The sequence below is a fragment of the Camelus bactrianus genome, chromosome 21 (assembly GCF_048773025.1).
Source record: "Camelus bactrianus isolate YW-2024 breed Bactrian camel chromosome 21, ASM4877302v1, whole genome shotgun sequence".
In the NCBI taxonomy this organism is placed as follows: domain Eukaryota; kingdom Metazoa; phylum Chordata; class Mammalia; order Artiodactyla; family Camelidae; genus Camelus; species Camelus bactrianus.
In genome coordinates this window covers 310,789-334,607 of record NC_133559.1, presented here as the reverse complement: position 1 = coordinate 334,607, position 23,819 = coordinate 310,789, and the positions used below count along the sequence as shown (strand labels likewise).

At 60.0% G+C, this 23,819-nt stretch overlaps 2 protein-coding genes and 1 non-coding gene across 3 annotated transcripts; all 3 read left to right on the top strand.

The window, feature by feature from the left end:
* Positions 1-1,166: 1,166 nt before the first annotated feature.
* RPL13 (ribosomal protein L13) lies at positions 1,167-3,287 on the top strand. Its single transcript, XM_010969987.3, has 5 exons — positions 1,167-1,495; positions 1,581-1,722; positions 1,923-2,096; positions 2,558-2,614; positions 3,105-3,287. The coding sequence occupies exons 1-5, from the start codon at positions 1,392-1,394 to the stop codon at positions 3,261-3,263; spliced, it is 636 nt and encodes a 211-aa protein (XP_010968289.1). The 5' UTR covers positions 1,167-1,391; the 3' UTR covers positions 3,264-3,287.
* On the top strand, positions 1,784-1,867 carry LOC123612816 (small nucleolar RNA MBII-202). The gene has a single exon (XR_006720089.1). It is a non-coding gene; the product is annotated as a small nucleolar RNA MBII-202 (small nucleolar RNA).
* Positions 3,288-8,383: 5,096 nt separating the features above from the next.
* On the top strand, positions 8,384-22,660 carry CPNE7 (copine 7). Its single transcript, XM_074349966.1, is given in 18 exon segments — positions 8,384-8,402; positions 9,791-10,149; positions 10,950-11,090; positions 11,627-11,809; positions 14,452-14,526; positions 14,733-14,807; positions 15,450-15,550; positions 15,874-15,952; positions 16,125-16,223; positions 16,492-16,532; positions 16,534-16,576; positions 16,914-16,973; positions 17,621-17,754; positions 18,121-18,175; positions 18,592-18,643; positions 18,707-18,840; positions 21,262-21,498; positions 22,099-22,660. Coding segments are annotated over 18 exon segments (2,190 nt in total). The 3' UTR covers positions 22,402-22,660.
* The last annotated feature ends 1,159 nt before the right edge of the window (positions 22,661-23,819 follow it).

Genomic DNA, 23,819 nt, shown 5'->3' with positions numbered 1-23,819 from the left:
ACGACCAGCATCCCTGACTTAACCACGTGCTGGCCCTGGCCTAACTGGCCTCCCAGCAGCTCCTCCCATTTCACAGAAGGAAACAGTTAAAATAACTTGCCCACAGCCTCAAGACTAGTACAAAGACTAACCAACTCCACAGCCACTCTCCTGTGGGTCACTGACCTTCCTGTTTGGTCATCTGTTTGTGAAAGTGGCAGGCTACAGATTTTACACAATGACATCACAGATAAATACCATTTTTGCTGAGAAGTGCTTCCATGCAGTAGCTAACATCTCTCAGCAAAGCAGGACGGGGACCACCCTTGCTTCAGAGATGAGCACACACCTAGCCTCTGCACTTGTCTGTCTCCCTGACCATGACCGTGTAACTCCTCAGGGAGCCCCAACCTGATTTTTCTAATACCCAAGGGTGTCTCAATAGGGCAGAAAACTGCAACCTGGTTACTCAGGGCACAACACGGGCCTCCAAATTTCTCATTCTGTATCATGAAATTCTTAAAATACTCATTAGGTTTCACGAGGAGGAAGCTTAGTGACTGGGGTGAGAGCGGGGAAGAAGGGGTTACTGGGTGCAAAGGCTTACAGATGGCAGGAGGGTGCTGGCGACTTAACAAGGCAGTCTTGGGAACAAGAGGCGCACAGGGCCCAGGTCACAGATGTTTTAAAGAAGCTCGCCTGCGTGGGAGGCAGTGTGCACGGCGGGCAGCGCGGGACACCCGCGGACGGCCACGCGGGTTCTTAGTTCCACACTCAAGACCTCTCTGCGACAAGCGCGGGGCGCTCTGGAAGCCCCGCTGTAGCCCCACTCTGGAGCGCGTTCTGCCCAAAGGCACGGCTCCACGCGGCGGCAGGGGCTGCGGACCGGCCCGCGGGGGGAGAGGCTTCAGGTGGTGGCGATACCGACATCTCGCGGCGTGAACAAGCAGAGCCGGACCCAAGCCGACGCTGTCTGCGGGGCTGGGAGGGACTGGGGCTCAGGCAGTGCGGGGCTCCGGGAGCGCGGAGAATAGGGGAAAAGAGTTGGGGCGCTATGTCCAACGGCACCGCGAGAGCTCCCAGGAGAGCTGGTACGTCGCTCCGCAGCCTCAGCTCTGATAGGTCGGAACGCTCCGACGCTTCTGATTGGCTGGGCCCACTACCATCCCAGGGTGCTCTGCGGCGCCTCTTCCTTTCCCCGGCTGTACGCCCTCGAAGGAGGTGAGTACGCGCCGCTCGGCGCCATCGCCGCTATCCGACCCCATCCGGCCCAATCCGCCGCCTCCGGGGCCCACCCGCAGCCGCCGGCGTTAGGCCGTGGCCTGGGCTCTGTGCTCGCGCCGCGTCGGGCCGGCGCCGGGCCCTGACTCTCTCCCCGCCTACCCCGCGCCCCAGGCTGGTCAGCCGCAGCCATGGCGCCCAGCCGGAATGGCATGATCTTGAAGCCCCACTTCCACAAGGACTGGCAGCGGCGCGTGGCCACGTGGTTCAACCAGCCGGCGCGCAAGATCCGCAGGTGAGTGGCCCGTCCTTCCCCGGCCCTAGGCGCACGCTCGCCCGGCGGTGGGAGGGTGACCACCGCTCGGCTTCTGTCTGCGCAGACGCAAGGCCCGGCAGGCCAAGGCGCGCCGCATCGCCCCGCGCCCCGCGTCCGGCCCGCTCCGGCCGGTGGTGAGATGCCCCACGGTGAGGTACCACACGAAGGTGCGCGCCGGCCGGGGCTTCAGCCTGGAGGAGCTGAGGGTGAGTATCGCCGGCCCGCGTCCTCGCAGCCCTGAGCTGTCCCTCGTGGCCCGCAGCCAAGTGATGACATTCTCCGGAATCGCTGTAGGGCAGTGATGAAAGTGCGTTTGAACCCTTTTCCATCTGACGGCTGCGCGCTCCCGCTAGGGGTGGGGACCGGGGCGCCCCCGGAGCTCCATCTGTGTTTGTCCCTGGGGTAGGTGGCCGGCATCCACAAGAAGGTGGCCCGGACCATCGGGATCTCGGTGGACCCGAGGCGGCGGAACAAGTGCACGGAGTCCCTGCAGACCAACGTGCAGCGGCTGAAGGAGTACCGCTCCAAGCTCATCCTCTTCCCCAGGAAGCCCTCAGCCCCCAAGAAGGGAGACAGCTCTGTGAGTGCAGCTTTCCCGCCGCCCACGGGCTGGGGGCGGAGATCTCAGAGGCTGCCCAACTGGACTGCGAATAAGCACCTGTCATTTTCCCCCGAAACCGGGCTGTCGTGCTTGGGCAGTGGGGAGCTGAAAGGGAGAAGGCCCCGAGCATGCGCCAATTGTCAACGGCCAGGATGCACCACTGATAGGGGCGAAAGCTGTGGGACTTGTAGTTTTTCTTGCATTGGAAGAGTCTTGCTTGCTAACAAGCTTTACATGAGATTGACCACGCCTGTCCGATCTGGTTCCTGAGGGTTGGGCTGGGGGCACTGCTGTGCCTGTATCCCTGGTTCTGAGGTGGGTGGCCTGCTGGGTGGAACAGGGCTCCAGGGCCCACACATGTGGCCCTGCAGGCACAGGCAGCCAGCCAGGGGTTGTAGGCTTGGAGCCGAGCCCCCCCTGACTCCTCTCTCTTTGAACAGGCTGAGGAGCTCAAGCTGGCCACTCAGCTGACAGGACCAGTCATGCCCATACGGAATGTAAGTGGGTGTGTTTGGAGGGAGCGAGGGTGGCAGCTGGGGTCTGTGTTGAGATTTACTACAGGTTTATGGAAAGCAGGCTTTTCACTCTGGGAAGATCCTCCTATGTCTTAACAGGAAGCTTCGGGGATCCTCACTTGTCACCCTTCTGCCTTGGGTTCTTTTTCCCTGCTTGCTGTTTGGAATGGCCGGGTGTATTTCTGGATGTGATTGGTGACCCTGTAACTAGACCAGTGATTGACTGGGCCTGGAGGTTCCCTTGGGAGTGGGAGTTTGCCCTGAGCATCCCTGGTCCAGGCTCCACGTCGTATCCAAGCACAGCCCCCCCTTCACATGACTGAGGCAGTTGCTACTGAGTTTGGGACCCCAGAGAGGTGGTTGTCATCTTTCCGGTGGTGGCCTCCTTGCAGCCTTTCTAGGATGGGCGGGCAGGTGGACTCCCTTCAAGGCCTCTGCTCCTCTGACAGCTGGGCCTGGGCCCCCCTTTCAGGTCTACAAGAAGGAGAAGGCCAGAGTCATCACAGAGGAGGAGAAGAACTTCAAGGCGTTTGCCAGCCTCCGCATGGCCCGTGCCAACGCCCGGCTCTTTGGCATCCGGGCAAAAAGGGCTAAGGAAGCTGCAGAACAGGATGTTGAAAAGAAAAAATAAAGTGCTGTTGGCAGATGGTGATAAGCCTGTGGTGTCCGTGTGACATCTGTCACGTAAGGATCTGGGACTTGGGTGCGCGTCCTTGTCCCTCGGCACACACAACCTCCTGTGGGAGAAGCAGCTTTGGAAGCTGGGGGTTTTATGGGTTTTCTTGTCTGGATCCTCCAGCCCTGCAGGGTGTGTGGATTCCCATTCTGCTGCCTCAGATAACAGAGGACTGTTAAACAACTATTAACACATCCAAAATTAACAGCTTGTGAGGTGCTGACTGATTGTCATGCTCATTTTGTGGGGGGCAGCTGGTGTGGAGGAGTGGGAATTTGAGCCTCACAGTCCATCTGTGACAACCTTGAAGTGGCCTCTTGTGGACGACTGGAGGCACTGCTTCCACTTCTACCGCATCACCTGCCGTCGTGGTCGTAGTTTGGGGAGCAGAGCCTCCAGGCATGTGCAGGGCTGAGGTCCAGCTCTGACGAGGATCCCAAGTGGTTGCTGTTCACCTGGTCAGAACTGCTTGTGGGTTGTAGGTGCACCTCAGGGACACAAAACCAAAGCGTTGGTGTCGCCCCTGTGCCTGCAGGGGCTTGGTCACATCTGTCTCATTTCCCGTGTGTACCTGCTCTTTATTTAATTGGTTTGCGCTGGTTTGGCAGTAGTTGCAAATAACGTCTCAATTTGCTGTGCTCTTTTTTTTTTTTTTTAAACTAGAGGAATTTCAATTTCCTAGGCTGTTCTTAAGGGAGAAGTAATTTAGTTTATTTTCTAAGCTATACAGTATTCTACTTTGGAGAGAAAGTGTGCATCATGGAATTTTAACACAGGAGTGTTAGCCCTCTAGGGTGAGCTTTGTTTTGAATCTGTATCCTGTAGCTGCTTTGTGAAAATGTAGGTAGTTGGCTGTTTTTAAAAGAATTGGAATTAATCCTAATTTCCAGTTACTTCTAAGTGTAATGTACAGGAAACTGTGGTCACTTTAAATTGGTTAGGCTCTTCCTTACCTAACTCAGTTGAAGCCGAATTCTTGTTTCTCATAAGTTTTATTTAGAAGTGATCACATTTGCCATTTTTTTCTTCTATGCTTTCTAGATTTTATGGAAGAAAACTGGTCTCTGTGGTTTTGGGTTTTTCTTTTAAGTAAAGTCTGGAAGAGAAAAGTAGGCATGAGGCCTCCCTCCAGCCCCTGGAGGCCTTTGTCTGGAGCGGTTCACGCCCAGCTCCAGGACTTCCCAGCGTCCTTGCCCTTGTCCTTTTTGCTCCAGCTTAGAGGTGAGACGATACCAAGTGTGCTGACTCTGGCTTGGCCTCCTGGCCTGGACCATCTGGAGACTTTAGAGTCCAGGTGTTGGGCCAGGGAGGGTGGGCAGAGCTGGTGAGGGGTGGTGGTGGGTGGTCCTGGCAGTGGACAGTGGTGTGGGGGGTAGTTACTGGAAGACAGTGGTGAGAACAGGTGTCCAGGTATTCACTGCGCACCTCCTGTGTGCCAGACCCGGCGGCCGGGACAGTAGTGAACCAAACAAGCTGTATCTTTCCTTGGTGGAATTTTCTGAAAGACCTCTAGGCCTCACTGAAGGTTTGTGGGCTTAGGTTGCAGTGGAGACTGGCCACCTGTTGGCCAGGTATAGGAGGATGATCTGCTGGCTTGAGGCCTGGTCAAGGGCCTTCAGCCCAGGAAGAGGGGCTGGCCTTCCAGAGACTTGTGGACCCACCTTCCAGGGAAAGGCTCAGCACCCTAGGGCTCTTCCTCCAGATCACTGGGGTATGGGGATCCAGCAGGTCCTGTGGGGAAAGTGGGCGTGTGTGTCAGACCTGGTCCCTCTTCAGCTGTGGTGCCTCAGCTGGGCTGCCCTCCTTTTTAAGCCCCAGTGTCCACAACTGCAGGTGGACTCCCTATCACACAATGTTGCAGAGATCCTGGGGAGGAGGCAAATTGGGTCATTGTTGAAAGAGACCAAGAGCATAGAGGGTGTCAGCCCGTCCCAGCAGTTCTCACCAAGGATATCACCAAAAGCCACCAGATGAGTCAGGTAGGAACAGCTGACTGTCAGCTAGAGACACTGCTCAAGGACACTGCTGCCGCCCTGGCCCACGCTGCCAGCATCCCTTGGGAACCCTGGGCAGCTATGTCTTCATGGTCTCCCTCCTACCCTGGCCTGTGGTCCTGCCTAAGTGTGGGCTGGACCCAGCAACTTGGCTTCTGCTGGAACGGAAGTGAAGGACAAAGGGTGCAGAGAGTCCACTTACCCGGGGAAGCAGTGTAGTCAGGTGCCCTGGACAAGCCTCCGCAAGGGGGCTTGGAGGGCTCATGGGTCAGGAAAACCCCGGGTTGAGGGAGAGCCTGTGCTGGACAGTGTCCTGTGTCCCAGCTGGGATGGCAGACCTGCATGTGGTCAGCCGGTCCCCTCTCCAGGCCCACCTGTTTCATTTCTAAAGTTAAAAGCCAGACCCTGCAGGAAGACCTGACAGGTTGCAGGTGTTCTGAGATAAAATAACATTTCTTCAGGAAGAAAGAAACAGGCAGAGCGCAGCTTATAAAAAGCTCCGCCAGATGTGGCATTACTCTTTTTGAAAATCCTGTTAGCCCTCTGCCACCCTACTCCCCCATTGCAATTTCTAGTTTCCACACGCCTTGCAGGGCTGGCTGGGCCAGGCCTGCGTGCTCTGCACTGAAGACAGGACACAGGACGAGGCGGGAGGGTATGGCGGTGGCCTTTCCCCACCTCTGAGTCCCACGCCCAGCCTTGCCAAGGCAAGGTCACTTGCACACAGCCTGGGGGTGGCTTTGCACCTGGCCCCACTTTCCAGGTGAGGAGATGAGGTACTGGGCGGCCTAGAACTTGTTGAGGCCACACGTGGACCCACAGGTGGATTCCCAGGAGCTCAGGGCCGCTTGTTGAATTGGGCGATGTAGCAGTTCAGCTGGGCTTTGAAGAGTAAGTAGGAGTTGGCTGGTGATGGGGAGCTGGTGCACACAGCACTGTGCCTTGAAAGCAAGGATGCTTCACTGTTGGGCCAAAAATTGGTGACTAGAAGCACTTAAAGAGACAGCCATGGGGTTAAGTACACAAGAAAGGACTGAGTGTTAGGTGGCCCCACAGGGACCTTCGTGCTGCAGACCTGCAGACCCTTCTCCAGAGAGTACGTACTTCAGGCTTTCTGGGCCATACAGTCTGTCCCAGAGACTCAAGAGTTTTTTTGGGTTTTCTGGGGGTGGTTCATTAGGGTTATTTTACTTACCTAGTGGTGGCACTGGGGATTGTGTGCATCCCACCACTGAGCTACACCCTCTCCTCAACTCTGCTCTTGCAGAGCGAAATCAGCCTCAGACAGCAAGTGGTCGCCCAGGCCCCAGGCATGGCCGAATCCCAGTAAAACTTGATTGACAAAGTGGGCTGTCAGATTTGGCCCTGGGGGCTGCAGCTCCCAGCCCCCCACCTACATTCCCTGAGGGAGCTCATTGGGTTCAGACTGCCAGAACAGAAGCGCCGCAGATGGTGGGGCTTGTAGACGGCAGACGGAGATTCCACAGTCCCGGAGGCTGCAAGTCAGAGAGGGAGGCTCCAACAGACGGCATCTGGTTCAGAGAAGGCGTCTTCTCTGTCCCCGCGGCTGGGGGCCAGGCAGCTGTCTAGGGCCCTGTTTATAAAGGCACTAAGGCTCCATGCTTATGACCCGAGCACCTCCCGGGGCCCCCCAGTGCTGTCACAGTGAGGGCTAGGGTTTCAGCAGACAGATCTGGGGGGAACACAGACACTCAGTCTATGGAAGAGGGCCATATGATGTTACGAATAAAGGAAAGAAGTTACAGAACAGAAACTGCACCATGGTCTCTTTCAACATTTACTGGGTACCTACTATGTGCCAGGCACGGTCCTAGGCCCACAGACTCGGCTGTGAGAAGGAATAGGACGGTCCCCCAAGCTGGCAAAAAGGGCACTAAGGGTAGGAAACAACTTTTAAAAATCATACAAACAACAAAGTCCTACTGTACGGCACAGGGAACTATATTCAATATCTTGTAGTATATAATGAAAAAGAACATGAAAACGAATATATGTATGTAGATGTATGACTGAACTGTTATGCTGTACGCCAGAAATTGACACAACATTGTAAACTGACTACTTCAATAAAAAAAATTCATACAAACGGATTGCGTGGGAGCTGGAGGCATAAACATCAAAATGTTAAGTGTTTCTGGGTGCTAGAATTTTTTTTTCTTGCTTATCTACATTTTCTAATTTTTAAACAAGGAATATGTGTTGAAAACACATTTTTCTGCACCACAATAACAGCAGAGTATAACAGCAGTACATTTCCTGCATGTGGGTGCCTGAGCTCCACCCCCTCACCTTCTGGGCCCTTCCCATCCCTGGGGCCTCCGTGGGCTGGTGGGCGGTGGGTCCTGCGCATGGCTGGCCCTGGGGAAGACCAGGGCTACAGGAATCCAGTGTTTCCTCTGCAGTTTCTCTCCACTAGCCACCGTGCTGGCCCCTCCTGCAGAGTCAGCTCTGGAGCTGAGCCCAGGGTCGCCCCACAAGGCGGGGGGTGGGGGGGCCTGTTGCTGTGAAGCTATGGTGGAGACCTCAGTGGGTCCGTAAATCTTTGGACCTCAGAGACTCGAATTCCCAACGGAATTCTCTTTCCTCTCTGCCCTTTTGGTGAAAATGCCACATTACTCGCCGGTGCTGTGCGTGTGGTGGTTAAGAGCTGGACAGAGGCCAGGTTTAAGCCTGATACTTACACTGGCCAGCTGGGTGGCCTCAGCAAATTGCTGGGCTTTTTGTTGGCCCCTTTCCTCATCTATGAAACAGGGCTGTTGTGAGGGTTCATGGAGAGCACCATCACAGGGAGCACAAACAGTGCCCAGTGGAGATAGCCGTCCTCCATGCTGGTGGGAGAGAGGTCCTGGGGGAAAGTGCCCAGGCCTGGTGGGCCAACGTGATGACCCTGAGCCTTGCCAGGAGCTGCTGAGTGTGCCAGTGTGGGGCTGGATGCCCACCGGAGCCTCGCCCCTCCTGGGGTTTCGCATCCTCATCCCTGTTAAAACTCAGAGAGGCTGAGGGGCCTTGCCTAGGGTGCCGGTGGAGCTGGTGTCCAGAGGAAGCTGTCTCTGGGCGGGCATGGGGCCCCTGCGAGCCAGTAAGCTACCACAAGCCCACGTGCACAGTTGCTGGGCTAAAGATTGGGATTCCCCCAGCTCTGGGAAGCAGGGCTGGGACAGATGCCGGGGCTGGAGATCCCTGAGGGGCTCCAGGCTGGTAACTATCTGCAGAGAGAAGCAGACTCTTCAACTACTGGTTTTTGAAGCTTTTGGAATCTGGGCCAGCTTTCAAGAGGGGGTGACATGACAGGGAGGCTTGGTGAGGAGGAGGAAGCGGGCACAAGACTGACCCACTGGGCCTTTCCCTTTCCCGCAAGTTGGGCACAAGTTCTTTGCCTTCCAGGCACATTAGAGATGCGCTCACCCTCCCACCCGTGGAAGCTCCTCTGCTGAGGCTGGAGTGCAACCTCTGGCCTCCCACCTCTGCCCGGGCCACGTCTTTGTCCTGCTAGTGGCTGGGCCCTCTGACCCCAGGATCTTCTTCCGGAGTGCCGGTGGCTGAGGCTCAGCCCGGAGCCTCCAGAGCTCACAGATCTTGGCTGCACCTGGGATCTAGTCTCTGCTCCCCTGGTCCTTGGGCGCCTTCACCTTAACCCTCTTCCTGCTGCCCTTGCACCATGGCTTTTGGCCAGGTCTATGCCCTATTTTCAGGCAGAAACTAGCAAAGAGATTGGGCTTGGAGGTGGTTTCTGCCTCCACCAACACCCCTTCTTCCGTACTGCTTCCACTGCTGGGACCAGGTAGTCCAGGGTAGGAGTGTAGCTCAGGACGGAATGGAGCCCCAGCCTCTTCCAATCTCCTGTGGGGGACAGATGTGGAAGAGCCCCCAGGATCGGTCTGGTCAGACTCTGGACCTCACCGCAGACACCCTCCACACCAGGATTGGGGGGGTGGGGTGGGGGTGGGGGCTGTACTGGTTCTGGGACTACAGGTCTCGGGAGAGCGGACAGGTTCTTCCTGTCTCCAGCCCAGCAAGGTGCCCAGCACACAGGAGGTGCCCACTACCTGCTTTCTGACTGAGCTGGTGCCTCACCAATGCAGCAAGGCCTGGAGATGGATCCCAGAGATGCGGAGAGAGGTGCGGATCTGGTGCTAAACTGGGCCTCTGTTGTCCCCTGGCTCCCACAGGGGCTGCCTGTGTGGGACCCTGGACCAGGCCCAGGGCAGCGCAGAGCCTCCTGCTGGGGAATAGATCCTGACCCAGGGAGCTTGTGGGGCTCTGCACAGTCTGGAAGGGCGCACATGGCCAGGACCCCAAAACTCTCCGCCCTGAAGATTTGAGCCCAGCTAACCCGGGACATCCTTGAGGGGGAATAGGGACAAAGTGCGGGCTGAGGCCACCGCTGGGAGCCCACTCCCCGCCCCCCTAGCCCTCTCCACTGTCCCCTCCTCTGTTTCACCCTCTCCGACACCCCACCCCCTACAGTCCCCGCGTGGTGGCTGCCGCCAGAGCCACGTGTGCCCGTGCCCCGCAGGCGCACAGGGAGAGAAGCGCGGCCACGCCTGGCCCGGCCATCATTTCCCCGGGCGGCCAAGGCGTGGATTCGCGGACAGCGGCCCCTTGGTGCGCCCAGACGGGTCCCTGAGCGCCAGCGCCGGGAGCACGAGCGCAAGGTCGGAGCGCGCGGTGGAGGAGGCGGCCCGCGGGGTGGTACCAGCGCCCTGCGCCTCGAAGGTGGAACTGCGGCTCAGCTGCCGGCACCTGCTGGACCGCGACCTGCGACCCGCTCACAGCCCGACCCCAGCGTGGTGCTGCTGCTGCAGTCGCAGAGCCAATGGGTGCAGGTAGGGGCGAGGGCGGGGGTGCAGAGGGAAGAGGCCTAGGGATGGACGGTGGTGCCAAGTGGGGACTGGTGTCCTGGAGCTGGGGATGCAGAGACCGAGGTGGGTGTGGGAAGCTAATGGGGCCCAAGGCAGCGGCGTCGGAGCTGGGGCTGAGCTCAGGGTCACGGGTGGGGTTACCGGGTCTAGGGGTGCGTGCCCAGGAGCTGTGGCAGTGGAGGTGTCCGGAGTGGGCTGGAGGCGGACCTGCACAGGGAGCTCCAAGCAGAGAGAGGAGCGCTGGAGTGGGGGGTGCGACCCAGGGTTGGGGGGTGCCTCCGGGGCCAGAGAGGCGCCGCAGGAGGCCTGCCTAAGGGGCAGAAAGGAGTGGAGGGGCAGGGGTTGGACTGGGGTCGCCGGTCCCTCTCCGCCCGAGGGGCAACCAGGAGCGCGGCTTTTCTGCCGGGTCCTCCTTCGCAAGGCGGAGGTGCCCGGACCTGGAGCAGGGAGGGCCCGGAGGGGAGCGGCCGACCCGGGCCGGAGCTCTCTGGGAGCCGAGGACTTGATCTCCGAGACTGGGACGCCCCATCTGCAGGGCCCCCCAGCCTGTCGCTTCTCCTGTTCTTGAAGACTGGCGGGGTCCCCAGGGACCTCGGCGCGTGGCCAGGGCAGCCTGGCGTGTGTGGCCAGGGTTGGGGACCTGGCTCTGGGCGGGCGGGTCTCTGAGCCACGGGGCTCCCCCTCAAACCTCTCGTCCTGGGAGTGCCCGGGGCGCCTGCGCAGGAGCGGGGCTTCCACGGGGCCCGCTGCCCTCGTCATCCCAGCCCAGCCCAGCCCTCCCCGCGGGCGGGTCGCGGCGACGGCTCCGGGCGCTCCGCGCCGGACGAAGCGCTTTCTCGGTCAACATCTCACGCGAGACGCGTGGCTTCACCTCGAAAGAGCAGGAGATCGGGGCGCGAGCCGAGGTCAGGGGCTGAAGGGGCTGGTGAGCAGGGGAGCGGGGGCCCGAGCCCGCGGCGGCTCCAGGCTCTCCCCGCCGGCGGGCCCCTCCCGCGCTCTGGCGCCCCCTGGCGGGGTGGCGGCACGCGGGGTGGGGCGGTGGCGGGGGACGCGTCTGGGCCCAAGAGCCCAGGGGCTCGGAGGCCAGGAGCGCCGCGACCTTCTGATCCGTGACTGTGTACGGTCTCTTGTCATCTCCGGACCACCAGAGACAGATACCTGCTTTTGGTTTCACTGTCCAGGGTTCCAATCCGACTCTGTCCCTGACTTGGGGTGCCCTTGGGCCCCACCCTTCCCCCTTCTGAGCCTGTTTCCCCATCTGCGATGTGGGTGGCCTGGGGAGTGAGGAGTGAGGGAGGGTAATGACGCCCCAGGGGCGGCCTGGAGCCTCGCAGCATCTTGTGGGGTGGGGTCTTCCCACAACACAGTCTGGAAGCAAGGACCACCTGAGGGCATATGGGAGGGGAAGGGGACCCTGAGCTGCTGCCGGCGCTGCCAGCAGGTGGACAGAACCGAGGTGGTCCGGAGCAGCCTGCACCTGGTGTTCCCCAAGGCCTTCACGCTCGGCTACTGCTTTGAGGAGGTGCAGAAGCTGCGCTCTGAGGTCTATGACGCCCAAGGGCCCAGTAGCCTGAGCTGTCGGGGAGACAACTTCCTGGGGGGCGTGGAGTGCACCTTGGGGCAGGTGAGTGCCCATCCCCTTGGGAGGGCGGGGGAAGGATGGGCACTTGGGCAGGTCCTGAGGGCTGGCTCTATGGCAGTGGTGGCATGGGGACAATGAATAGATGCCAACTGTGTACCAGCATGACCCCCAGCGCTGCCTGTCTCCACAGCTCCTTCTCCTAAAAAGGTTATTTTTAAAAATATGTAATTTTGAACTGGGTAATATGGATCCAAATCCAGAAAGTGTGATAGGCACACATGGAAGGCTTCCCTCCTTCTCTGTCTCCAGGGCCATTACATTCTTCTGCAGAGACGTCTTCTCACTAGAGCCAAGGAACGCGTGCTCTTTTCTCTATATTTATATATTAGAAAACACAAATGGCATACACTGTTCTGTAGCTTGCTTTCTTCACTTGAATGACACAAGGGAGCCCTTCCCGTGTCTCTCCCCGTGGCCTGTTGGTCCAGCTCCCACCTGAGGGACACTGTATCCTCCACTCCAGTCGTCCGTCAGCTCCTCCATTATCAGTGTGACAGGAGTGCCTGCTCTCGCCACCAGCCAGGCTACTTAGCGCTAGGCTCTGTGCTGAACACTCCGTGTGTCACACGTTAAATTCTTGTGAGGGCTACAAGGGCACTGCTTTTTATTGAGGTGTAATGTACACACAGTAAAATGTGTAGACCTTGAGGGTTGAGACTGATGAGCTTAGACGGTGGTCCACCTGACCGTCACCCAGATTACATGGAACATTCTCATCACCTGCAGGTTCCCCTGCTCCTCTCAGCACGACCCCCGCCCTGATAGCTCTGCCTGTCCTAGAATTTCATGTCCGTGAATCTTATGGGATGTTCTCATTTGTGTCTGATTTCTTTTACCCAACATGATGTCTGGGTGACTCATCCATGCTGCTGCCTGGGCTGGAGATGGGCGGGTAGAGCCTTCTGTCAGATAAAAGGACCAAGACCCACGCAGGGCACAATCCTGCACAGGGCGGCGGTCCACCCAGCCTGGCCCCCAGCTGCCCTCGTGAGCATGGAAGACGGGGACCACATACAGGGACACACATGGAAATATGCATGTCCAGCATGAAATAAGACTTGTTCAGAGAAGATGTGACTCTGTTTATGTGACAGCTTTAATTAACATCCGCTCTGGAAACCATTTCAGTGTAGTCTATTGATGAAAATGGATTTTTTTTGAATGATGTTAAGATGAAGTTAGTGAAAGATAATTTTCCCCTCCAAGAAGAAGTGGAGATTTAAAAAGGGAAATATGGCATTTCTTCTGGGGGGAGGGTGTAGCTCAAGTGGTAGAGTGCATGCTTAAGCATGTACAAGGTCCTGGGTTCAATCCCTGGTACCTCCTCTAAGAATAAATAAATAAATAAACCTAATTACCTCCCCCTCCAAAATAAATAAAAGGGAAATATGGAATACAAATTGGTCTTTGCTCAAAAAAACTCACATGCATAGAGGCATGTAAAAGCCCATGCTTGCACAGACATCCGTGTGCAAACAAGTGTGTGCATGCCTGCACACGTAGACCTGTGCACGGCACACACGGACACATGTGTGGACACGCACATGTCTGGGTAAACACGCACACTTTAGATTATGGAAAGGTCCTCAGGACCTCCTGCTTGGCAGCCATTCTGGTCTGGGCTGGTAGGGCCGCCTCAGTGGCCAAAGGCTTGGACACTTCAAGTCCCAGGGGTGCAGCACGGACCCTGACCTCTGCCTGGGCTGCACTTCCTCATCTGGAAAACGGGGACCTTGTTGACATCGGCACCTCAGCGGGAGCTGAGGCGCAAGTAAACCAGGCTTGCAGGAGGCACGGTCATTCATCAAAGCAGCTGTCCCATTTCTCCATAGGAGAGCCCAGAAGTGAGCCTTCAACTGAGAGAATCGGGGGCCTGGCGTGGGGCCCCACCCTTCGCACCTCACACCAAGCTCTCCCACCTGAGGCCCGTTTTGGCCTCAGCTTCCCCCACCTGGGATGGTTTCTCTTCTGCACAAAACGTTCTTGAATGCTCAGAGCCGTCAGCCAGGCAGACTGGGGTGGGGGTGGGGGTCCTGTTTCCCGTCTGTCTCAGCTCAGTCGGGGCGGTGAGGGTCAGAGCTGGCCATGCAGAGGCTAGAGTGCCCACACACAGTGCAGTCGCTGGTCCTGCAGCTGCCATGAGGGGCGGTCAGCTTCTGTCTGGTCTGCAGGCCAGCCTGAGAGCTGCCCTCTGGTGTCCCTGTGTCAACTCTTGGCCCAGTTAGTGGGTTATAGCCTGAAGGGGCTGCAGCCTGGTGGGAGGAGGGGGAGGCCGAGACCCCTCGGAGGGCCCAGCGCAGGCCAGCCCTGGCTTGGGAGGCTCCCAGGGCCGATGCACTGCTTTTGCCGCAGGTCACATGTGTGCTGACCGAGGGGACCCTGGCATTCTCCCTCATCTCTGAACCTGTTTTCTCACCTGACCGTGGTAGGTGGGAGGGCCCATGAGGCAGGGAGGTGAGGATGCCTGGCAGAGGGAGAGAGGACAGAGGACTAGTCAGATCCAGGCCCCAAGGGGCCCTGAGTGGTACGTTTTGAGGAGTCAGGTCACCGAGGGCGGGTTAGGGTCCCCAGGAGAGCAGGCGCGGACCCCCCCCCCCCGCCCCATTGCCTCTTCTGACTTGCAGATTGTGGCTCAGAAGAAGGTGACCCGAGTGTTGTTGCTGAAGTTTGGCAGGAAGGCTGGCAAGTCCACCATCACGGTGAGGCCCCGCCTTCCCCCTTCAGACCCAGGCCTGACCTCACTGCCCCGAAGGCCCAGGCTGCTGGGGCGTCCAGTCACCTCCCTCAGGATGGGTTGCAGCTGGACCAGGAAGGGTGGTAGTTGGCAGTCTGGAGCCTGAGGGCCCATGATGGGTCTGGTCAGCCCTTCCTGCCCAGCCTGGAGCTGAGGCTTCCCTGCCCCCAGGAGACTGCCGAGGACATCTCGGGAAACAAAGGCTGCGTGGAGCTCTCCTTCCGGGCCAGGAAGCTAGACGACAAGGTGAGGGGGGCCCATGGCAGGTGGGGGCCAGGGCCAGCCTGAGAAAAGCACTGCTTCTTCCCTGTAAGGAGGTGCAGACAGGACTACACTTGTGTCCACAGGGAAACTAGTGGGTGTGGAGTGAGGAGCTCCCAGAGCCGCGGGGTTGGGGAAGGGGGCCGCCAGGCTCCCATGCTGCAGTCAAGGGCCTGTTCTGTCATTGTCTCTGCTGGGCCCCACCCAGAATCCCCGCGGCCCCCTGTGGCGGGCCCTAACCGCCTGTTTAGGGAGGGGGACACATGCTCAGCGAGGTCCCCCATCCAGACAGAGGAGGAAATGGATCTGAACTCGGTTCTGGTTCTGTTGGCTCTCACATGGGGTGGGGCACAGAGCAGGGGTCTGACCTGGTGTGGGGCATCCCTGCTGCCTCCCCCAAGGGAGGCTGAAGGTGGGAGAACGCAACATGTGGCCAGAGAGAAGCAGAGCCAGACACTGGGGCGGAGTCACAGAGGGGGTGCTGGGGGGCCAGGGAGGGTGAGGCCTGGGGGCTCAGGGGCTCTTGAGGAGGAAGACCCTCCTCAGAGCCAGGAAGGGGCTGAACCTGGTGTTCCCCCACCGCCGCGTTCCCCGCCTTGCCAGGCAAAGCCTCTGCTCCTCCTGCAGGACTTCTTCAGCAAGCCGGACCCCTTCCTGGAGCTGTAACTGCTCAGTGACGCTCAGAGTGAGCAGCTGGTGTACAGGACAGAGGTGGGGGTCCCTGCCCAGCACCCAGGGGTGGGCGTGGGAGGGCGGGGAGGGAGCTGTCACTGCTGCCCCTCTGCATCCCCCGGCCCCACACCGCCACCTGCCTTTGAGCAGGGCCTTGTCACTACCTGCCCCTGAAACTGGATTCACAGCAGTTACAGCAGAGGGAGAGCATTTCCTTCTGAGATAAATTCACTTGAATGAAAAAAGACCAAGGGAAAAGGGGTCCAGGTGTTCCAGGAACGGGGGGAAGTTGTGAAGGAGCGAGGCTCAGGACGAAGCTCTGGAACCTGAGGCAGAGCCCCCGGGGCCGCTGGCCCCTCCTGGCTCACACGTGGTGGAGAACGATGTGTTCCACGTGGCAGCCTTTCAAAGTGCCTCTGAGCAGCCTGTGCAGCTGTGAGGAGTCTCGGCCTCTGAAGGTGGGTGAGGCGGGGCTGGGCTGGGGGCCGGGGTGGGGTCTGTGATGGGGCAGGGCCAGTCCTGCCAGATCACACCTTGGAGTTGGGGTTCATGGGGAGGGGTGGTGGGGAGGGGCTGCCCAGGCTGGGGGCCCCAGAGGGGCAGGGGGCTGAGGGCTCCTGGGCTCCCCAGTGCCTCGTCTGGGATTATGATTCCCGCAGGAAGCACGACTTGATTGGAGAATTCTCCACCACCTTGGAGCAGTTGCAGAAAGCCTTTGCAGAGGACCAGGTGAGCTGCTGGGGAGCAGCAGCAGGGCCAGAGGGGCGCCCTGGGCTGTGCTGCGTTGCTGCAGAAGTCGTGATGGCATTAGAGGAGGAAATTGAGGACAGAATGACAACCGCCCTGCCAGGTGGCCAGAGTAGGGACCCTGGTCGGTCCTTTGCTTTGTTAGAGTTGGGAAAACCAGGGCGAGGCTTTCAGGCCTCCCCTGCCCCTTGGGGTGGATGCTGGGCACTGGCACTGTGGTGTGGGGCCCCTGCCTGTCCCTGTCCCCCAGGCCCAGCGGGACTGCGTGAACGCCAAGTACAAGCAGAGGAGGCAATTACAAGAACTCTGGGGTGGTGGTCCCGGCAGACCTGGAGGTGGGCCTCAGGGCAGCCTGCAGACCCTCCCCACCCGCCCACGGTGGGGGAGGGGGCTTCCGCCCAAACTGCTGAGAGTCAGTGCCCAGCGGGGCCGCAAGCCCTTCCCTGCAAGGCCCCCCATTGTCCGATGGACCCTCAAGGGCTCCCCTCCCGGAGGTCTGGTGGTCCCCAGAATGTGGAGGTAGGAGGGGTGGAGGGGGAAGATGTGTGTTCAGGCTGCCTGAGGGCCTGAGGGGAGGGGATGGAGGCTGCTGGGCTCCTGCCCCCATATCCCTGGGGGAGGGCAGGCCCCAGGAGCCCCGGAAGCCCTGGCCTCGGCCAGCCGTCCTGGAAGTTCTTCAGGGTCTGCTCTTCGCTGGACTGCATCATGGGTGGCTGCCAGATCCACTTCACGGTGAGTCCACAGACCCCTCCACGCAGCCAGCTGGAGTACATCCCAGTGGGATGGGGGTGGTCAGCACCTGGGCGCCACCCCAGGCCTCCCGACGGCCCTCCCCACTCTGAACGTAACACAGGGCCCAGCTTAGCACCCTGGTGTGGACATGTGCAGGGACGTGGGTACAGTGAGGCCCTTCTGCATGGCCTTCGTGCTCCAGGCCGGAGGAAAGTGACTAGGGGGTGCTTCAAGGGGACCCCAGCTCAGGCTTTCTCCTCCCAGGTCCTGCACTGGGAGGGTGGTGGCTGAGAAGACCTGCCTGGTCCCGCCTCTGGGCCCCTCCCAGTGCCTCGCCCCCACTGGTCAGGCTATGGGCAGGGCCAGGACTCTGCGGGAGGTCCAGGGTGACCTCCCCGGCTCCCTGTGGGCCTACAGAGGCGCGCTGGCTTCCTCTGGAGAGCCAGGAGCCTTGGGGTTGGCACGTCAGCTAGGAGGTCTGTTCCCCTCTGGTCCTGCCCTGCACAGAGCCGGGCCCTGGGGCTCACCACCAGCCTTCCTCGCAGCCGAGCCTCGGTTTCCCTCCCTTACCTGTTGGAGGTGGCTGCAGGTGCCCATCCCAGCCCCAGTGGGAGGGACTCCCGGCTCATCACCTGGAACCTCTGCAGGCGGCCATTGACTTCATCGCCTCCAATGGAGGCCCTCGGAACAGCTGCTCCCTGCACTACATCAACCCCTTCCAGCCCAATGAGTACCTGCAGGCCCTGGTGGCCGTGGGCGAGATCTGCCAGGACTATAACAGGTGCGCCAACCTCCCTGCTCCCCAGGCTCTGCCTGCAGCAGCCCCAGGGACCAAGGCAGGGCCACCCCTACCCACGTGGCCTCTTTTGTCCTTCACACAGACACGGAAGGACCCGAGTCCCACTTCACAGATGATAAACTGAGGCTCCTTGAGGGTGAAGGGGGCCAAGGTCCTCCCCTGCCTGCCTGTGTGCTGGGCGGCTTCTTCATGGCTTTGAACCTCAGTTCCCCCATGTAGTTTGGGGCGGGGCCTGGGGCCCCCAAAAGTGTCAGCCTGATCTCCTTGTTCTGTCAGTGTCTCCCCAGTGTGCCCCCCACCGACCAGGGTAATCAGAGACCCTGGGTGACGAGGCCACCTCTCTTCCAGCGACAAGAGGCTCCCTGCTCTGGGGTTTGGAGCCCGGATCCCTCCCAAATATGGGGCGCTGTGTGGCGGGTGACAAGCAGGTGCAGGCACCGGCCCTCCCTCCACCAGAGGGCTGACCTGTGACATCCCAGCACCAGTGCTCTCATGACCGAAGACAGCCCTTCGGCCCTGTCGGGAGAACGGGGGACATTAGCCCAGAATCTTCCAGTTAGAAAGGACATTCAACTGGCTTAAACAGAAAACTTGGTGGTGGTGGGGCACTGACTGGCTAGCAACTCTGAAGCTTCAGGTCTTGCTGGTTCCAGGGCTGGAGTGATGCCCAGCCCTGGTCTGTCTGTCCACCTCTGTCCTGGTGACTCCCTCCACACGTGGTGGCCCCAGGGGCTCCAAACCTACCTCTCCCAATAAATAGATGGGGGTGTGGGTTCCTGGGGGGGAGCCAGCTGACAGGTCCTTTCTGTGCCCACCCAGGTGTCCCATGACTTTGCCATCAACTTCAACCCCAAGGACGACGAGTGTGAAGGTCGGACAGGGGCGCCTCGGGTGGGGGTGCCGCGGGGCCAGGCTCACCCTCCTCCCCCCGCAGGCATCCAGGGTGTGGTGGAGGCCTACCAGAACTGCCTGCCCGGGGTCCAGCTCTACGGCCCCGCCAATGTGGCACCCATCATCTCCAAGGTGGCCCGCAGGGCTACAGCTGAGCCGCACACCCAGGAGGGCTCCGTAGGTGCCTGGGGCTGGGGCGCAGTGGGGACCAGGTGCATCAGGAGGTGCTGCCTGCTTTGGGGGAACAGGGCAGGAGTGGGGGCAGCTGTGTGAGAGGGGGGTGCATAGAGGTCACAGAGGCCAAGGGGACAGCCTGTGCAAAGGCCCTGAGGCAGGGAGCAGGAGGCCAGTGTGGCTGGACCGAGCGAGGAGGGGCGCCGGGGACTGAGCTCTGCACAGGTGAATTCTCACCCTGGAGGCTGATTTGCTGACATCCACGCTGTTTGCTGTTCTGTTGTACAAACGTTGTTACTGTGTTTGTATGTGTTTAATTTGCATGAATAGCGCTGTGCTGAAGCCCGGCCCCGCTTTGGTTGTCACGGTGCTTTGTGAGCCTGGCTGTGCTGCTGTGCTGCGCTGCTCTGTTACTTTCTTCCAGCTTTTTATCTTGAAAAAAACATCAAGTTTATGGAAGAACAGCACACCCCCCCTGGACCCACCTGGCACCCACTTCTTGCAGTTCCCCTCCCCAACTCCCTCCCTCCCCCGCTTCCCGGCCCCACATTGTACATTATTATGTCTTCTTTCTGAGCCGTTTGAGAGCTGCCTGCTGGCCTCCTGACCCCCCAGCCCAGCACTGAAGGTGCCCCCATCTTGTCTCACCCGACGCATCCACATTGTCCCAGGACCTGCCCTGCCCGTGTCCGGGTCTCCTGGTCTGGGCTCTTCCTCCCAGCCGTGCTCCGTCCAGACTCTGGTCGCCCCTCATGGGGAGAGGGGCCTGGGCTGCAGCCTCTTGTCCTCCCAGCCCGTCCGCCCTCAGGCCCGGTGTCCCTCACACACCCGCAGCCCAGGTGCTGATCCAGGTGACAGTTTGGATGCGGCGCTTCATCTGTAGAACACACTCCCGCTTCGTTAGTTGCCCCAGTAGTAATTCCATCGCAGTGTTATTTCTGGCTCAGGATCCAGTCTGGAGTCAGGGTCACATTCAGCAGTCGTGGTCCCGCTTTATTCTAAAGCGAGTCCCAGACACATAATTTCATTGGCCAACATCAGTATAAGCCTCTTCGAGAGAGAAAATAGAGCCCTCAGGCCATCTTCACAGCTAAAAGGTGACCGTTCCTGTCCATGCCCTGATGGCTTTTCCAGTTAGAACGAGGTTGAGATACGGCCTTGCCCTGATGGGGGGCGTGTCCTTCCAGCTGCGACCCTGCCTTGCCTCACGAGGTCCCTGGGCTGAAGAAGCCCAGTGTGTGTCCAGTAGGGCCCGCGACTGGAGTCTGCTGCCCTCGCCCTCCAGGTGGCCTCCACGCTGTCCTCTGATCCCTGGGAGGGGCCAGACTCCAGGAGGTGCTCAAGGCTGCCTCTGCCTTGTCGGTGCTCAGATATCCATCTTAGCGGAGCAGGGTTGATGCTGGCAGACGCTAGGGGAGCGTCCCGGGACCCACCCCCAACGCCTTCACCTGAAATTCCCTCCCACCATCTCTCTGTCCCGTGGTGAGGCCCCGCCCCATCTCACTGATGCACATGGCCTCCCAGGGCCCCAACTGTGATGGTTTCCAAGCTCAGGTGAAGCTTCCGTTCCAGGTGGTGATGGAGACACAGGGCTGTGAGCTCTAAATGGGCCCTGGCACTACTCTCGGGGAGGCAGGCGTTGGGGGTTCTGCTGAGGAGGCATGTGGGGCAGCTCCAGTCCCGGTCAGGAGACTGTTCACCCCACCCTCGGGTCGGGGGCTCAGAGAGGGCAGCCTGCTGGGCTATCTGTGGGCTCCCTCCCTGGAGAGATGGTGCAGTGCTGGGTGCCCACTTGGCCGGGCTGGGCCAGCTGGTGGACAGCCCCCTTCTAGGGCTGCAGGTGCAGAGTGAGCCTTTCTTCTCCTGTGTGTTTTCTCTCGTTCAGGTGTTTAGTAATGACTACTGAGAGGTTTTGTCTTTTTAACCCTGGCAATTGACTTTTATTTGAAGCAAGTCCCAGTCTGTCTTCTTGGCAGATGCACTGGGCACCTGGCCAGGCTAGACCAGGGTGTGTCTTCGCCAAAGCCCATTCCTTGAATCTCAGTGTCTCTTCAGAGTGTGGGGGCCCCTTCCCACCCCAGGCCCCACCCCTCCTCCTCTGGCCTCAGACCTGGGTCAGCCTGGGTCCCTGGGCCTTGGGGTCCCGTCTGTAAGATGTGGGCTTTCTGGCATCCTCGGGTCAGAGGCAGGGCGGAGGCAGGCAAACGTGCCCCCTTGGGGGGTGCTCCCAGATCAGCGTGGTCACGCGAATACTTAGGCTCCACAAAAAAGCTCCTGGAGCAGCTTGGAAACCGTGGGTTGAGGGACGTCTGTGGTCTCCCCTGGCCATCTCGGGGAGAAGAGCTGGTCGGTGGACTTGGGGTTTGACGGGGGAGGTGCAGCTGCCCTGAAGGTCTCCACAGCCCCTCTGCCCTGTGTCCCCAGCAACACCATGTTCTGCTGATCCCGACGGATGGCGTGGTGACCAACATTGTGGACACATGGGAGGCCACGGTGCGCACCTCCCACCTGCCCATGCCCATCCTCATCTTGGGGGTGGGCAACACCGACTTCACCAACACGCAGCTCCTGGATGGGGATGGCGATGTCCTGCGCTCCCCCCGGGGCGAGCCTGCCCTGCGGGACATTGTGCAGTTCGTGCCCTTCCAGGAGTTCAGGCACGTGAGTGCTTCCCATTGGGGCCAGGGCGGAGGGCCAGGCCTCAGGCAGTGCCGGGGAGAGATGGGCGCCTTCCTGCCTGCCCTCAGCAGCCTCAGCCCCTGCAAACCTTTGCGTCATGAGAACCTCAGGCTGACACCACAGAGGGCAGTGCACCTCCACATGCAGGCTCTCCAGTGGCTTCCAAACATCTGTGACACAGTGAGATATGCAGGGTGTGGGGCCCACTTACAGCGTCCACGCGGGGCCTGGGCCCCGGGACCTGCCCTCCCTCCCTGCCTCCACCCGCTGCCCAGAGCAGGGTCACACCCACCCAGAGGAGCCCTGAGGGGCCTCCCAAAGTGCCAGCTGCGTCTGGCTGCCATAGTCACTGTGGTCCCATTTTGCCCAGCAGTGCCGTGAACAGGCCCATCTGGCCACCAGCTGAATTCTTGTTTGTGGTCACAAGCTAGGGCAGGACCACTAGAGGATGGAGACCGTAGTGTGAACCTGGCTCTAGGAGGGGGCAAGAGGTGTGAGCCATGGGGGTGGAGGGGTGGACGACAGAGGACGGGGAGGCCCCGGCTGGAGACACTCAGTGCACCCCCAGCCCCGGCCCTGCAGGCAGCCCCCTCAGCGCTGGCTAACAGTGTGCTAGCCGAGGTGCCCAGACAGGTGGTGGAGTAGTACAGCCACGGGGATCTGCACCCAGGGACTGCAGCGCCTACGCTTGAGAGGCCAGCCTGGGCTCCACACCCTGAGGGCGCCCGGGGCGCGGCCAGGACTGTGTTCCCAGGCTCCGTCTCCAGCATCCTTGACCCTGACTTCCTGGAGGCCCCCTGTTCCCCAGGCCAGGCCCACCTCGTCTCCTGTGACCCTGCTGCCTGGTGGGCCAACCTCCAGGCCCCAGTACTGAAAGGTGGGTAGCCCCCAGCTGGCACACCTGCTCTGCCCCAGCCAGGCGGGTGGGAGGGGTCCTGGGGGCGCGGAAGGGGGATTGGGGGATTCCTGCTTTGCATCTGGTCCTCATGGGGGTGGGTCAGCAGGCAGCACCCCCATCTCTGGGATAACCTGGGCCCCCGACTCCTGTCCCTGTAGCCAGATCCCTCCTTGTCCCAGCTGCCCCCCAGCTGCTCTCCCCACCGTGTCTGTGGGTCTGCAGGGCTGGGGGCATTTAGGCAAAATACAGTGTCATCTGGTGCTTGAAGAAGTGTTGTGCCTTTATTGCCCCCCAGCCTCAGCAGAGGACTGCACTCACGGGAGGGGCGGTGCCCAGGGCGGGGGAGCGTCTTGTCAGGTTGACCGCGTTCTTCCTGGACTGAGCCAAGGGCCCTCCCAGGAATGAAAGGGTGCGGTGGGGGTGTTGGTGCTTGACCCCAGGAAGGGCCAGAAGCAGCCTCCCATGACCGCCGCCCAGGATCTGCACGGGCAGGCGTGCATCCATCCATCCCTCCGTCCACTCTGGGGGCCTATTTTTAGCTCCTGATTTATCTCCTGTTAAGCAGGGATAATGGGTATTGCCATGGTAACCTGGCTACCACTGAATTCTGGAAGGGCTGATACTGGTCTCTTTAGGGATGGAGAGGACACCAGAGAGGCATCGTCTCTGTCCACATCTGGGAGGCGGCAGGGCCATGGGGTGGGGGGTGGGGTGGGTCCCGAGCGGGGAGGGCAAGTGTCACCAGCGACCCAGCCATCGAGACAGGTGTGGCTGCACCACCTTGGACGGTTTCTGGGTGCCTGCAGGGGTGAGCTCCGCTGTAAAGACACAGTGACTGCGACCAAGGCAGCCGACTCTGCCTAGAGGCAGTAATGTAACAAAGCGATTACCGCCCCAGGGGTGGTTCAGGTGGATACTAACTGCTTCTGCCCACCCACCTCCTTTGTGGCACAGCCATACTTCCTTAGGGGCCCCATCGCTCAGTCCATGTATTTTGTGGGTCTGGACCACTGTCCAGAGCCCAGGGTGTACACGTGACCCAGACCTGGCCAATTAGTGAGCGTGCTGTCCCCTGGGCTCAGGTGGACAGTCACCCCGACCAGCCAGTGAGACTTGGTCCTGGCACTTTTCCTGGGGTTGCTAAGCTGGTGGGATTGGAGCCAGGAGAGCTGGTGGGATTGGAGCCAGGAGAGCTGGTGACCCCTGCCACCACATGGGCAGGGCCCACCTGAGGAAGAGGGGGCGCAGAGGAAGTGGACAGAGAAATGGTGCTGGGGTGACGTGGATCCAGCTCCTCAGCCAAACGTCCTGTTAAGGGAGCCATAAACCCCCTGTCTGCTCAGACCAACTTGGGGAGGGGGGTTCTGTCTCTTGTCACCCAGAGTCTGGACCAGAAGGATAGCCA